The following is a 17,349-nucleotide window of genomic DNA, read 5'->3' on the forward strand; positions in this document are numbered from 1 at the left end:
AGGAGGGCTGGAGGGGAAGAGAAATAATGTGACAGGATGAAGCCAGAGAGGAGGCTTTTTTGAGTGCTCGTTTCAGCTTAGTCAGTCCCTTACTGTGACTGAATTCTGCATGTCTAAACCTTCCTATGATGTCAGCATTCTCTGAATGGGAACGTGTTGGGCAATGACTAGGAAGCATCTTGAATATGTAACATGCTCTATTAACCCTGAAGAACTGGGCTCCTGTAATGAGGATGCTGAAAATAGTTCTTTTATATACAGCTGGTGTGAAAGGTCCAGTCTTGTTTTAAAATTAAACAAACATTGACAGAGACAAGACTTATTCATTTGCAGGGCTAGACAAATGGATGGACCTACTTAAAGTAATTAAGTTTTTTTTTGCAGCATATTCAGAAACTCCTTAAACAGTTCTTTTTTTTTTTTTTTAAATACTACTACAACACCTGATGTAAAACAATGTTATCTGTTTATAATCTGAAATTATTTTGTTAAATTACTTTTAAATGCCAATATCTTTGGCTCAAGTCATTACATTTGAAACAAAGGGTATAGTACAAAACTGATTAGTAAAACTATCCATACAATATAAAAATGGTGCCATTTTAGAATCTCCTCAACCAGAGCTTATTTGGCTTTCAATGTCACATGAGCGTAGTGTTCGTCTTCAGTTTCCTCAAATATTTAATAGGGAATTAAAGAGAAAAACTAAACCTTGTGCTATGGTTTCAAGCCATGACAGTAGAAAAGGGATTTTTTTTTGTTTGTTTCATAATATGTAAAAAGTTTATTAATAACTTTTTAATTTTAATAGTACATTTAATAGTAATTTAATGACTCTAGAAGGCACATTCACTCTTTTAGTGCCTGAGAGTACCTTTGTCTGTTAGTGCTGATTTCTTTAGTACCAAGTAGCAAGGGCCTAAAAAAATTCAACCCACCTTTGCAAATGCCAACTTGTTAATAGGAAATAGTTTAAGGTAATAGTAAGATGATATTTGTAATCACAAAACATAGCATAGTGATTTTAAGTGCTTTGGAAGTGAGACCCACCAGTAACGGGAATTTGCAGGACTGTGCAATACATGCAGGATTTTGAACTAATACCATTTCCAATATTATACCTTTATACAGAATACAATAAACACTTAACAGATTAGAAATGCCCATTTAAAGAACTGTGCACTTTAATGAAATCATAGAATTTCAGAATTAAAAGGGACTTTTGAGAACCTCTAGAAAAAGGCTCACACTGGTTAGTTGCATGTGTGGCAACACACAGTTGGTGGCAGAGCCAGGTTAAGTATCCAGGCCCCCTGACTCTTAGTTCTGTATGCAAGTGAATGATACCAGGGCATTGATCTGTACTTAAAATGTTTTTAAATTTTCTTTAAGGTTTTACTTTCTGTTTGTTTTGCGCCTTAACTGTTCTTCCTCAGGGGAAAAAATCTTGCTAATCTTGATTTCACTATAGTTTATGAAAAGGACAACTGGTGTGACCATTTATGTAACTAATAAGAACTCCACATGAGACCACAATAGGAAAATCTATTTTTATTTTTATCTGGAGAACTGATCTAATTGATGTGACTTACAATGGCCCTTGCACTGCTGATGGAGCCTCATGGAAAACTCTGAAAAACATGTTGGGTGGAATCAGAGCTGGTACCTCTGGGTTAATACTTAAGTCACAATGGCCTCCAAAATCTCTGTGGCTACAAAGCCACCACATTTCTTTCTTCCCTCAGTTTACTTCTTCCTCTTTGCCAGTAAATATGAAGTGTTACCAAAAAGTTAGTATCTAAATTTTTAAAACCACATTGATGATCAAGGGCTCAAAACTGATAAACATCAGCTCACAAACTTAAGTGATCATGTTATCAAAGTGATATCTGAGAGGCAGTGTGAAATGACTTACTGATCATCCTTTTAAACACAGGTTAAAAGATGGGTTACCTGTGACTGAGAAATCTGCTCGCTATTTGGCTCATGGCAATTCATTAATCATCAAAGATGTAACTGCAGAGGACGCAGGGGATTATACAATCTTGGTGGCCATAAAGCAGTTAAATGTGTTTAAAAACCTCACTGCCACTCTAATTGTAAATGGTAAGTTTACTGTTTATACTTTCTTACAGTTTCAGTAAGGGGACAATTAAGGAAAATTTGTAAATTCAAAAGTCAATATAACAACATCAAAGAAAACAAAATTTTAAATATTTATTTTAAGAACTACTTCTGGTCTGGCCAGTTAGGTCAGTTGGTTAGAGCACACTGTTATAACACCGAGGTTAAGGGTTCGGATCCCTGCACTGGCCAGCCACCAAAAAAATTAAAAAACTAAAAAAAATAATAATAATAAAAGATAAAAAAATAAAAACCACTTCTGTTCTCACATAACTATTTCATGTTTGCTTGTTATCTTCCATAGGCAATATGATTTTTTATAATTGTAATCATAGTATACATACCGTGGAGTCAAATTATTAATGTTCTCAAAACACTTCTACTATTTTTTAAAGTTGGCATTTTCTAGACAAATGTGAGGGGTTACTAGTTTTTGGTTTCTGTGTTTGTTTCCCAGACATCAAAACTAGTGAGAATGTGGTCCTTTATATGTGGCTCAGGAGAAAGTCATTAGAATAGCTCTTGACTTCTGTCCTGTTCTTCATCTCCTTTCCAGTGAAACCCCAGATTTATGAAAAGGCCGTGTCATCATTTCCAGACCCAACTCTCTACCAACTGGGCAGCAGACAAATCCTGACTTGTACTGTTTATGGTATCCCTCAACCTACAGTCAAGTGGTTGTGGCACCCATGTAACCATAATCATTCCAACGCAAGGTAGGGACAGTTAGTTTCTTGACTAACTTTCAAATATTTTTTGACACCTGGAATTAAGATTCTTTAATAGACATAGATACGAATTTGCAGAAAGAATGTGCAATATATTTGGGGCAAAGGCTTTTCCTGCTTTGGAAAAAGGTAGGCAACAGCTAACTTCTTACTGAATTCTTACTGAATATACCCTACCATTGGTTAACAATGTCATATTTTTTCTCCCTAGTTTAGTTTTAGGAGCACAGAAACAGAATTAAGGTTGCCCTGTGCGCCTGTTATTTGAGCTCAGGTTAGAACTCCAGTCTTTTGTTTCCCAATCGAGGATCCCCAGACTTGGGTTACACCACTATGTCAGTTTCACTGGTCTTCCCATTTTTCATTTCATATTCACTGGATATGACCCAAGATTTCCTGATACTGATGATCACTGTTTCCTACTTTTGGGCTTTGCTCATGCTCTTCCATCTGTCTATAATGCACTCCCATCCACTGTATGCCTTATGCGAAGTACTTCTTTATCAAACCCCAAGGCTTAGTTCTTATGTCACCTTCTCTGTGAACCCTCCTGACTGCCTCATTCAAACTCATTTCTCACTCAGTGTGAACAGCACTTTGTTCACACCATTGGTAGGCCACTTGATATGCATACATTTGTCCCTGTCTAAGATATGAGCTAATTGAGAGCACTTCTGTGTCTTCAGGGCACAGTGTTTAGCATGCAGTAGATGCTCAGTGTGTATTTGCTCAAAGAACACAGCCCTACCCTCTGTTGATTGTGAAGCATTTCCTTGCATCCTGTTGGTGACTGAGCCCTGTTTGCTTTTTCCCCTTTTTGTTTAGTCTAGAGGGATGATACTAATGATAGTTCATGGGAGCGAATTTGAAGAACAGAAATAGAATTGATAGGTACAACACGATATTGAAACTACCCAAGGATTATCATTATGCCAAAAAATTGTCTTTATTGCTTTTAACTTCACTTGCAGAGTGTTTGGGAGGATTGCTATTCAAAAAAAAAAGAAAAAACAAAAACAAAACTATCTTGAAAAAAAGTAAACAAGGCATAATTCTAGCGTAAACAGATAGAACTGACTATTACATTTTCTAGATTCTTCCTACAATTCCAACTCTTCATCTCATTAGTTTTACTCTTCTGTTTAGGGCGTATTACTCTGATAGTGGAAAGTTACTAGTGTGTTACAGAATTCCTGAGAAGTAGCTATTGCCACACATGTCTGATTTCTCATCTGAGTGTCATTTTCTAAGAATAGAAATGTAGAGAATTTACAAATCTTGCATCCCTTCTTTACCACTGTGGATATTTAACCCAAAAGACAATGAGATCTACTGAGATTTTGTATTATTTTGCCAATTTGGGATAGGCACCCATATTTATGGACCCATCCCTTTAAGGTCTTAATGTGTGTGCTAACCTACCATGCAAGTAAATTAAAAATAACTAAATAATTGAAGCTATTAGATTTGAATAAAAGTGTAGAGTTGAACTTTTATGGAATAACATAGACTTTTATAAATACTTTTAAGTTTTGATTTGACAATATCAAATTTAAAATTTCAATACTATTTAGGATTAGAGCTAGTAGCTGTGTTAGAAAATAACAATTGTGAATGATAGAACATAATATTATATATTTGAGCTTGAGTGATGCTTATAAAATATGGTTTGGGAGTAAGGCCGGAGAAGTGAAACTTTGTAAACATGAGCTCTCTTTCCTATTTCTTTGTGGTATGTGGACTCTTTCTGCTGTGTTATAGACTAAGCTCTCCAAAGCCCAGGAAGATGTCTTATTCCTTCTGGAATTCTCTCAAGACTCAGACCACTGCCTTAAATGTTTGTTGACAATCTGAGTTATCTCTGTTAAAGGCATTTGTTTTTTTTACTACTCACAAGACATCAGAAATGAAAGCTTTAACTGTTTCCATTCTGCTTCATTTCTTTACTGTGCTGTTGCTTGAAATTATCTGCCCAAAATGTGCATATCCATAAGAAGGTGTCATTCTTTTAGTTAGAAGGTACTGATCGAACAGCCTACCTGAGTCAGACCCAGATTTGGTGCTTGGTGGCTAACTCAGTACATTGACTTAGAAGTATTTCAGAAATATAAATGGGACCTTTGTATACTAGGAAACAAATAGAACAACTCTATTTCCCCCTAACAGGGAGATAAAAATCAAAATGTACAGATAAATGAAGCCCTCTTTAATTACTAAAATTTTTCAAATATGTCTTTTCTTTATGTAAACATATTTTTATACACTTAGATTAACTTAGATTCAGCTGTAGACAGAAATTTTAATTGGTGACACATGAATAAGGGATGTTCTACTTCACTTATTTTGAGTTATGTAGTAACATATTTGCATAGTGGCATTTATACATTTTCATCAGAAGAGACTGGATTACTAATATATACACATTGCTCTTACAAAAATTGAGTAATTCTTGGTATTTAAATTTTAGGGTCTAGGTAAAGAGCACATCAATATATGACTACTGCCAAACCATCAGTTTAGTTATGAGGCTAGAATGTGTTTGTTTATTCTAAGAAGCTCAAAGTTATTAATTGGTTTAATATGGCCAGCTAGTTGATGTATATTAGTTAATATAGAAAGAATTTCAGACTTCACTCAAATATATTGTTTCTTGGAGTCCAATAAATATGTAAATATATTTTTAAACTATCAGAACCTCTGTTCAACTTTTTAAAAAAATGTGGTAAAATGTTTTATGCAAGTGAGCTATGTTTTAACTGAACAATATTGTAGTTTTTGTTTTGCCTAGAATTGGTTCTTATAAAACGTTAGAAATAAAAGAGAAGGGGGAAAGGATGGTTAGTTTTCAACTCATATAACCAATGAGCCGAGAAGAAATAAAGCAGAATCTTTCTCTCTTTTACTTTTTTGCATTTTGGGGTGGCAAAGTGGACAGAGAAGTAGGATATTTCTTTAGACTGTTTAATAACATTAAAATACATTATCCACACTGAATCAGGTGAAATTTTTGGATTGTTTTCATCCTTAGCAACTGGTAGAGACTTCTGAATAGATATTCCCAAACCTGCTCCATGTTAGCCTGGACATAAACCTAGGGAGCAGCCATACGGGAGTTAAGCTTATTGTACCTTTCACATGTCTGTAGCTACTGTTCATATAAAATAAAGATAACTATACACAGTTCAGAGAGAGAATATGAGGATCAAATGAGCTATCGTATTGGGGAAAAGGTACAGAGTGCCATGGAAATGCAGGGTTGTAATTATTGCTAGCATTGGGGTACATTTCTCTAAATAAGACCCAAGAACTTTTGAGGAACTTGATAAGAAATTTCTGTCTACCATAGGGCTAGTTTCACAACAGTGAGAAATTTTACTGGACATTTCTGAGAAATGAACACAAATTATGGAAAGTAAAATGCAATTTTGCTGTGCTTTAAAAATAGAAATTTAGTAGTGGGGGAGGAATGCTGTAGAATTGAGGAAAATATAATTTACAACTTTTCAGAAGGAAAATTAAGGATCTATAAAAGAGTCAGGCAGATTTGAAAGGAAGAATAAATAGAAGAATATAATGGGTGAATGAAGTAATGCTCCCAGTTTGTGTGGCCTGCCCCATTCATTTGTTTCTCATCACGGGAGGACTAAGGCTGGGGTGGGGCAGAGTGGCAGGTGGCAGAGCTGACTCCTGCCAGGCCTCCACATTCGATCTCCAGGACTTCACAGCCCCCTTGCATTTTGAAGAACTATGTAGGACTACTAAACCTCCTGAACAATGAGCTACTCTTGATTTCACAGACCTTGATGAGCTTTGCTACAGTACTGGTATACTCTCACAGGAAATCTTATTTAGATAAGATTGCCCATGGCAAGGAGGTTGGTCTCTAAAGGAACAAGTAACAATACAGGGCTAGAGTGAAGGGGCCCCTCTCTGGGGAATGGAAAGGGTAGATTTGAGGAACCCAGGAGAGGATGGGGAAAGGACACTTTTGGCATACTTGGTCTACATTCCAGATCACCAGTTATATTTTCTCAGGAAGAATCTAAGATGTTGGAAGACTACTTTTATTTATGCATGCTTGAATACAAAGGAGACTCTCAGGTAGCTGACTGGAGGCTTTTATGCCAGAGCAGTCTTTGAGCTTCCATCTGTTTTCATCTATTTCCCCACAACCACGAAGTGGTGAGTGGGCTTCTGCTGGATCATCCTTCCTGGCACTCTCCATTAGCCCAGATCACCTCCCCATTAGTGCCCAGAGTCTACTTGGTTGTTTCTGAGGTTATCTATTCTTCTTTTTTTAAACAAAGGCCTGTTTTTAAAATGTTGAATGTGTTTGGGTCTTTACTATAGGGATGTTCAAGGCCTGTAACCTTTGATTATTGCAGTTTTGTTTTGAGATCCCACATTCTTTAGGTCATAGCCCACTTTAATTCTCACTCCCCATCTAACTATCACAAATCATAATTTCAAAGTAATAAGTAAGACTGACCAATTATAACAGGAATAGTTGCAACACATCTATGTTATACCCCTCAAATGGAAAAAAAAAAACATTGTATAACATTGAGTTTTTGTGAACTCAATTTCTTTATCAGCCTGTGAAGACCAGTCAAAATATGTAGAGACAAACTTCTACGTATATTGCATTAATATTGCTCACATCTTACAAACCAATTTTGCACATCATCAGTATTCAGTCTAAATATACTGTCAACCATCTGCTTATTACACAAATATCTATTAGGCACCAACCATGTGTAAAAACATAAACACCATTTGTCTTTAGCACTTATATTTTAATTATGTAAGACCTAACTTATTTCGTGACTACGCATTGAATATACATATACGTGTACCTGCAGAATATCCCTTACAAAGTCTCAGGGCTAGAGATCTGGGAATCAAGGAAATGGGTTCTATTCTTGGCACATTCCCTGACTTCTGTGCGACCTTGGCCAGTTATTTAATCTGTGCTTCCACTTCCCCTTCTGTAAACGGCAACCGCTGTGCTTCCCCTTTCCTATAACACACAACGATGAATGAATTAAATTAGAAAATCACTTCAAATAATATTTTCTTCTTTCAAAAAACCTCAAAATAATGTCCCAGTTGTTGCAAACTGATATTTCCTTCTGCTTCTTATGATTTATAAAGCAGTGTGACCATTAACTCTGAGGATCAATGCCAAATTGACAGAAAATCTCAGCTTAGGAAAGTTAGAATGGTTGTAAGAAAAGCCTCACATGTAAGAATATACTCTGTGATACAGAACTGACTCAGTAATTATAATTTAACAATTACCCAGCAAGAAAAAAAAAATGCAGCAGCTCCTCCACCATTGGTGTCAACCCATGTTTTCTTCAGTGCCAACCTGGGTCACCTTTGCCAGCCTTTGTCCAGCCCTTACAAAAGAAGCCATTATAATTCTCTGCCCCGTTAGCTCTAAAACCTTGCTTGCTTTATTTGGTCTTTTGCCAATGGGCCCCTTTAGGATGTGAAAAAATGTTGTTGCATTCTCAACCCACGAAAAGGTGAGGGAGTACAATATTCTTTACTACTTTGTAAGTTAAAATGTTGGGTTTTCCAAGAAAAACCTAATAGACATACATGGACTCTCAAGGAACCACTTCTAAAACTCTAAAGTAGATCAGATCTGGAGTCTAACAATTACATGCTTTAGAAGTTAAATAGAAAATAATATTCCCTGCCATTCTCAATGACAATTTGATGCCCCATTTCTGAAACACTTCTTCAGCACCTGGCAGTAGAGTACTACTGTGGGGGGTCTAGAGAAAGCTGACCAGTTCAGGACTAAGTGTGGTTTGCTGTTTTCCCTTGGGGGAGGGAGGAGGGGGTGGCCTACAAAATCATGGAAAGGCAGAGGCATCTAGGAGCTCTGAGAAGGGCTTGCCTAATTGCATTTTTCTATTGTTTACGTCAGCAAATTGGCAAAGAAAGAAAGGCCTGGATCATTAGGGATGTGTTAGGGTTAGACCATTTGGGGGAAACAGTTTTGCACATCACTGGGGTATGTAAAATTAACAGGACAAAAACAAAACAATTGTTAATGGTAGTTAATTAGAAATGTACTCAAGGACCCAAATTTAATTGATTGCCAGCATGAATGTCTATTATTTTTATGCTGTAACAGTTTTATGTCCCATATTCTATTTTCTATCTACAAAATGAAAATTTTAACAATTTAAAAATTGAAAAAGTCAACATTTCCTGGGGACAAAATGTAGCTCAGATGTCTGAGGGAAGCTGTAATTTTACAAAGACCTCTTCTTTGGGAAATATGATAACTTACTTCATGTTTTAATATTTATCACATTCCTCTTAAGTATACCTATAATATGTATCCATGTGTCTCTTAACATATATCCTGTGCAGTGTGGGAATGAGTATGCAGACTCAAATCAGGCATGCTACAGAGGATTCTGATTTGCCACATACAAAACCTCAAATCAATATGAGGACTTTAAAGAAGACCACTTGACCAAAGACCACTTTAGCAGAACTTTGAGCCTGAACTAACAGGCAAATAAAACTGGCCATCTTATACAAGAGGCTTTCATCACAAGCCAAAAGTGAATGTTCACTGACTAATGAGAAACTTCTTGCATTCTGTTATATAATTACTGGATGAGGAAGTGCACACTGCCCAATGTGAATGTTCAGACAACAGCCCTTATTAATATTTCATACAAAGTCCTGAGAACAGAACGTGAGTTCATTTGCCAAATTCCTCTTTGCCACTTTTCTATGCCTTGTGAGATTTCCCTCTTTTTCCCACTCTTCATAGTAATACAGTGAATCTGATGAATAATTGTTTCTAATGAACTGTCTCCTGTAATTGCTATCAAAAATTTCATTATGTGTTTTAAATTAAACCAAAAGGCTGAGTCATAGGAAGCCTATGCTGGATATATCTTTTCAGCAAGATTCAATGTAGCTTCCCAGGATCAGGAATACCAGACATAGTGACATGCAGTTTGGAAAGATTCCTTAAGAAGACTGGCAGAACCTCTCAAATTTTCTTTGGTTATATTTACAGATTTTAAAAAGTTGAATGGGAATTTTCATCATTGAATCTAGAAACTAATATCCTGACACAAGAGCCTTAGGTAATAGATAAAATAGGACAAATCATTTACAAATCATACATCTATGCTTGGAAATCTACATTTTAGATATATCTCCAGTGACTTGATATATAAGTCTTAATATATGGAGACTTTCTTGAAATATGGAGTCTAGTCTGTGATTTTAATGTAATTTGCACTTTTTTTTTTCCTTTTTGTCTTTTTTCGTGTCCGGCAACGGATCGTAACCCTCGGTGTGGCGCCCGCACCTCGCTCAGCCAGTGAGTGGGAACCGATCTGTATGTGGGATCCGAACCCTCGGCGGGAGTGCTGCCGTGCTCCCAAGCGGCACACTGTAGCAGAGCGCCACCAGGCTGGCCTGTAATTTGCACTTTTTTTTTTCCTTTTTGTCTTTTTTCGTGTCCGGCAACGGATCGTAACCCGCGGTGTGGCGCCCGCACCTCGCTCAGCCAGTGAGTGGGAACCGATCTGTATGTGGGATCCGAACCCTCGGCGGGAGTGCTGCCGTGCTCCCAAGCGGCACACTGTAGCAGTGCGCCACCGGGCTGGCCTGTAATTTGCACTTTTAAGTGAAAAAGCAGAACCTGGTGGATTGAGAAGATGAAAAGGGCATGATGGATTTAGACTATGGCCTGGGCAGTAACTTGTAATTAGCTTCTTGTCACTAGTCCTAGTTTCTTCATACTTTCTCGGGAAGCCTCACAGGATGTTTTGTCACCATGAGTGCAATGGTCTGCTTAATTATAATAGCTATTATAGATTTAATCAATGAGCCCTTTCTGGTGTCAAAAGCTGTGTTCATCCCTTTACACACATTATCTCTAATCTCTATAATAATTCTATGTAATGGTCATAATTTCCCCTATTTTCCCATAAGAAAACCGAAGCTCAGAGAGTTATTTCTCAGGTGTTTTCGGATTATGGAATAAGAAAAATGGGGCTACATAGGTTAGCATTTCAGAAGATTACTTTTCACTGGTGTCCCATATGACTGCTCAGAGTGGCTCCTTGTGGATTCCCAGAGGAAGGAGTGGAAGTCCTCATGGGGACAGGTTTGGGAGAGCACTGGCCTAACCTATTAACTTTGCTCTTGTCAGCAGTGAGTAAGAGTTGAGCCCATCTGTTGAATTAGAGTTGGGCTAAGAGTGGGAGAGAAAAGGAGAAAAAGGTTAGCAGCAATTAGGAGAAATTGGCTCAAATTTTACAGTATCTTTGAGAACCAGTGATGACCTGCAGCTAGTTTGAGCCCCAAACCTACAGGTGGGAGTAGATCTTTTGAGGGGTATAAACCCCAATGGGATGAGCAGGTCTAAATAAGACTCACCTCAGGAGGGTAGCAAGTCAAACACTTAATGAATGGGCCCATTTATTACGGCACTTTCCCATAATAGTTATGTCCCTCTCTGTGACTTTCCTACCTTGCAGGGGTATTTGATCTCTAGAAGGAAAGTTCCATTTTCTCATTTACTGTTTGGGATTAGATTAACGTTCTGGATTAGGATTCAGCAAATACTCAGCCCTCAGTGGCCCCACAAAGCTTGTGAGGTTTAGGCAAAGAAGACACAGGAGAGTAATTACAGGAGATGAAAAAAGAGGAGTCAAAAGAATATGAAGGAGAAAACATAATGGCTTATAACTGATTGAATGAAATGAGGACATGGAGGCTGCAAATTTCAGCATGCCTTGATCCAGTCACTTCAGATGATTAACTTACTTAGAATTGAGGAATGTTAGAGATTCTTTTTTAAAGAGCTTGTTTTAGGGCCGGCCCGGTGGCGCACTGCTACAGTGCGCCACTTGGGAGCGCAGCGGCGTTCCCGCCGAGGGTTCGGATCCCACATACAGACCAGCCGCTCACTGGCTGAGTGAGGTGCGGGCGCAACACCGAGGGTTGTGATCCCGTTGCCGGTCCCGGTCCGGTACGGGCGCGACACTGAGGGTTGCGATCCGTTGCTGGTCACGAGAAAAGACAAAAAGGAAAAAAAAAAAAAGAGCTTGTTTTAAAGATGAGAAGCTGGCTTAAAGAAAAATAATTATCTCTCACCTCACAGCTAGTTAATGGCAAGCTCAGGATTAGACCATGTCTCTGATTTACTGTTCATTATTATTTCCTCGACAACATTGTATTAAGTCTCCATGAGAGGTGCTTATGATACGGTTGAACAAAATGGCTCAACACTGGGTGTAGATGTTAAATGCTCCAGTGTAGAGGAAGCACCAGGGAGATGGTGGGATCTGAGCCCTAAAGATGATGGGGGAGGTCCTAGAAAATCAAGTGGAAAGGGAGAGGTTCAAAGATGTGACAGAGTAATACGGGGGTAGGAATGGATAAAAAGAGGAGCTCTAGAGGACATGCCAGAAGACTGATTTGGTTGACTTATGGCTTTGGGTTGAGAAAGAAATAAAAGCCAAAATCGGAAAGGTCAGTTTGGGCCTGATGTGGAATCTCGCAAATGGAGGCTGGACACTGAGCTAGCCACTCATTCTACTTCAGCTCCCGTTCCTTAGCCAGTGCCTGCGTGTTCTGCTGTCTGTTAACCAGAAGCTCACCCTGTCACTTCTCACAGACTGATGGACTTTTACAGACTTGTTATTAGAGGTCTTATTCCTGTGGTACTTCTTCAGCATGTATTACGTACGCTGTATCCCTGAAATTCTGCCTTCCATGTTTGAAAATCGAGGCCTTGGATTTTTCACTCGGGCTTTAAAAAAAAAATCACATGGGTGTATATTATTCCATTTTGTTAGGTCTTTAATGTTCCATATGCCTTGTCGTCATCATTGAAAATTATATAAGATAACTGACTGCTACCTTATTGACAAATCTCCCTTATCAGTGTGAAAAAGTCCTTGAATGGCTAAGGTAAGGAAAACAAAAAAGGGTATTTAGAAACTATCCAGAGCCAAATAGGAGATATGGCTGGTAGAAGACTGTATGGGTTAGAATTCATATTTTTATTTTCTTTATAGCTAAAAGGTTTTAAGCACTTACCTATGGGATGTTAAATGCTTAATATGTGCTTTACATATATTATCTCATTTAATTATTTTAAAAGTTCTCTGAGACAGATACTATAATTATTACTATTTTCCAGATCAGTGCAGAGAGTTCAAGTACCTTGTTAGGAAACCAGTCCTGGTTGACATGTCAGAGACTATGAATGAGTGAGTGGCCTTCACCAGCACATCATCAACTAGGTCACTGGAAGCACTTCATTTATCACTGCCAGGATTGGTTCACTGACAACTACTTAAACATTAAAATGAGTAATTTCTGGTCAAAAGTTCATGATACAGAAGGAAGACATGTTTTAAGAAGCCTGTGCTATAACATCAAGACCCAACTTTAAAAGGTATTAGTATGCAGAAAGGCAATATAGTCTAGAGTTTATGGACATGGGCTCTGGAGTTTGAGTCCTGGCTCCGCCACCTACTACCATCCCAGATGTGTGATTCTGGGCAAAATAAACCACCTCTCTGAGTCTGGATTTCCTCATCTATACAATGGAGATAACAACACTGACATCATAAGGTTGTCTGAGGGGGAATTAAATGAGATAATATATCTGAAGTACTTAGCCCACACTGCAAGTGCTAAATTTGTTTGCTGAAAGTTGTCCAGTACTTTTAGGTACTTTTAGTGGGGCTGCCCACTGCGAAGTCACTCCCCTTTAAAGTGGCATCATATATACATTAACATCCTGCAAAAGCTGAAAATAATCTGACCAGATGATCCATGCAGTTAGGTTAATGAATGTTCTTCTAGGAAACATGCTTGATTTTTTGGACAGGACTTCTGGCTATGGTGACTTGTTCCAAGGATATTATATCAGAATGGTACCAAAAATGGGAGACATCTCAGGTTATTTAGGAAATTAGAGGAGTTATAATATCCTGGACCTACCTTCATTCATGAATTCTACCTCGGCTATTCAAACACTCATTGACCCAAGTCTTGTTCAGCCTATAGTAGAATATACGCTTGGCTGGTTAGAACATGGTGCTAATACAGTGCAGTATGGGTTCTTGTCATCTTACTTGCTTGTGCTCAACTGCATTCTGATATTTTTCCGTGAATATGACTTGTCTCTTCAATAAACATACATGTTCCTTAATAACAGAAGGAACTAAATCTTATACTTCTTTCAAGGGACATGATTTTACATCCTAAATGGAATGTGAGTGAACAGATTGTTTTTTGAGTAAAGTAGTGCTAGTAATTATGAGCTAGGATTTTTGCCTACCCGTGAAGAAAGAAGATCACTGCTGATCAGTTTTCTATTGTGCCAGAAGATACCTCTCCACGTGACAGCATCATCGCCTAAGTTGAATTACCAGTTTGCTAGGTACTGATACTCCTGCGCTGAGTTTATCCAGGTCCCCATCAGATCCCCTGTCTTCATTAATATTTATCATTGTGAATGGAGAGGCACTGCTGGTGCTGACATAATGCTTAGTTTAGTGTATGTGTGTGTGAGGTCATCCAGCAGTCACTAGTGCCCATTTTTCTCAGCACATTTGAGGTAAGTGATGCATTCAAGGTTGATAACTCACATGAGGTTGGGTCCTCATCTAATCAGACCATTCTCAAGATTCTCTCTTCTCATCAGGCAGTTAACTGAGCAGTAGACATGTGTTGCTCATCTACTGTTTACCGGGTGTTTGGGCTAGACACTGAGTCTGGAATGATGAATAAGGCGTAGTCCCTGCTCTGAAGTAGCTCTCAAGGTTGTCAGATAATCAAATGACAACTAACATTAAAAATCTGTTTACTGTATGCCAGGCACTTTGCTAAGCATGTTACATAAATTAACTCATTTGGTATCACCCTAATATTTGCTGATGTCAAAGGGATCTTCTTTAAATTCTTTATTTAAATTATTTCCCTTCTGTTTGTTTTTTAATGCCTACAATAAAACTAGTAAGACATGGCAGCATGGGGTTGCTTCTTTTGAGTTGGCAATGCTAAGAACACTTCCATTCCCAAAGAATTTGAGGTGGTTCACAAAAAGTACAATAAATAATTGAGCACCTCTAGATGAGGTGAGAAAATGGGGTAAGTCCAGGACAGAGATGTGGCCCACATGCTTTTCCTTCTAAGTTGTCAAGAGAGACAAAGAAAAAGGAAGCAAACATTTGCAAGATTAAGAAGCCTGTAAGATAAAAACAAACCAAGAGAAGTACGAACTGAGGTCTGAGAGAAATGATTCCTTCTCTTGTACCCTATGTGATACAGTAGACAAACTCCTCAAACACATTTTTACTACAGTGAGTGTCATAACACTGGTAATTCTAACAACCCTCCTTGTTGACCAATGGCATAACACCAAACAGGAATTTATCAAGAGTGATTTTGTGGCCTGGTGTAATCCAAGGACAAAATTTCAGAATTATTCAAGAAATCAAAAAGACTGCAAGTCCTCTGAACAATTTTCTAGGACTATGATTCTCATAATTGGGCTTTTGCTATCCAGGGATACATAACTAGGAACTTATAAAACTATGATTTGAACTCAGGTCTGGCTAGCTCTAAAATCTTTGCTCCTTATGCTAAACTGTTATTCCGCATCCCACCCCCTGGAAGATTTTTGAACATTTCAGTATTGACTGCTATCTAATAAGTAAGCCATTCTCTTCCTTTTATGAGAACAAAACATGATGATAGCTTGAAATATGCTTCATTGAGTGAGTGGAGCTATTATCTTAAGCCTCCTTCTTGAATATGTTAAAGGATATTATTTGTAGCCACACCTAATATTTCCTTGAAGAGTTCTTATTTATCAAACAAATCACCTTCCTTCAGCTGACCAGTCCCTCACTGAGAAGAAAAACAAATGAACAAAATAGGTGTTCTCTTTGAGCTCATATCTGGGTGTAACCAAGTAAGTACCCACCCTTCTAGCCTCCTAGTTCCCAGGTGTGAGGTTGTAGGATCCCTTGGCTCAGGCTCAGATTCTGTGAAGGAGAGGGGGGGGGGGGGGAAGGCAAGAGTAAATGTCTGGTTAGGGGGAGGGGAGATTGTTGGAGCTCATGCTAGAAGCATGCAGAAGGAGAGAGAGGAGGAAGGAAAGCAGAGGCTGGGAAGACAGGCCTTGTTCTGAGTGTGAATGGACCATGAGGCCCTCAAGAGTAGGAAGCAGCGCAAGCCAAGTCACTCACGGAAAAGCTCTTATCTAAACAGAGGTGGCCCACGACGCTGGATCCCCTCCACCATTGTCCAAGGAGCTAACCCAAAGCCTACAATTCCTGAAACTCTTCTCCACTCCCCCCTCTCCATTGAGACAAGAAGTAATTTTCAGTATGGGCTCCAAGGCGTCACAAGGTCTCTTACTACACAAGTCGCTCCTCCAGAATCCCCTCTGCCTGACCCTGTGACCACCCTGAAGGCACAGGCCCTTTTCCTGGAGCAAAGGAGCAGGAACCATTCTGTCTAAACACTCCTTCCAACTCTACACCTTTTTTTTGCCAATGTCCTCTCCCGTATATTGTTTTATTTGTTTTAAGACAACGTGAGAGGAGAGGAAAAGATAGTGTTTGCAAATTCTATTAATCTGATGGCTCAGACACACTATCGCTAATGTTTTGACACAACACCCACAGTAGCAGAGGAATGTTTACATCAGGCCCTTCTACAGGATGGCTACCATAATGGGGAGCCAGCCCTGGTCATGCCCTCTGGCAGGGTTCCAGGTGGTCTTTTTTTCTTTTCTATTTTTTTAAAGACATTTTATAGCCTCAATTTGCTCTTTATTACTCCTCTACCCTTTTGTTTCCTAACTTGAAATGATTCAATATTCTTTACAAACAGATTCTAATTATGGTTAGCATGTGGAGTAAAATCCCATTGAACACATAAGCAGAGTTCACACAAGTACTCAGATTTCATCATCCAAAAAAAGAGAAAGGGAGATTATTCTCTGCCTTGGAACTTTGTAGAACTTTCTAGAGACTCATTTTCTCCTAATTAAATGTGCTTTAATATATATATTCATTCCTAGGAAATGGCTCAGGCTCAAATAGGCAGCCATTGGGTGTTGGGGTACTTACTCCCCCCACTGCCCACCTCTTTTCTTACCCCAGAGGCACTCCTTAAAGTATTGGAGTCTGTAATAAAACAGGACAGCTTCATCCCAGAACATGCCAACCGATCATGTGGACAAAAGTAAGTTACCAGGGAAAGAAAAAGATTGTGATAAAAAGTGGATGGTTTATTTTGTGGCAAGATTTTAAAAAATAATAACAAAAGTCATCATCAAGTAGAAGGTGAAAAATTCCTATAATTTTAGCATCAAGGCATTTTTATGACCAAAACTAACCAGAATTTTATGTCAAAAATAAAATTTTAAAGTATTCCTCTGCCCCTTCTCTCTCCTCTGCTCCTCCAAAGGACT

General features: G+C 38.4%; 1 protein-coding gene across 1 annotated transcript in view; it reads left to right on the forward strand.

Annotated features, from left to right (window-relative positions):
- Positions 1-17,349, forward strand: part of FLT1 (fms-related tyrosine kinase 1) — a 174,786-nt gene that overhangs the window by 59,178 nt on the left and 98,259 nt on the right. The window contains exons 9-10 of the mRNA XM_008580419.1: positions 1,937-2,106; positions 2,681-2,840. Of these exons, the coding sequence (XP_008578641.1) occupies positions 1,937-2,106; positions 2,681-2,840 (330 nt within the window). The remainder of the gene's footprint in view (positions 1-1,936; positions 2,107-2,680; positions 2,841-17,349) is intronic.

Source organism: Galeopterus variegatus, unplaced genomic scaffold (genome assembly GCF_000696425.1).
Source record: "Galeopterus variegatus unplaced genomic scaffold, G_variegatus-3.0.2 Scaffold2085, whole genome shotgun sequence".
NCBI lineage: Eukaryota > Metazoa > Chordata > Mammalia > Dermoptera > Cynocephalidae > Galeopterus > Galeopterus variegatus.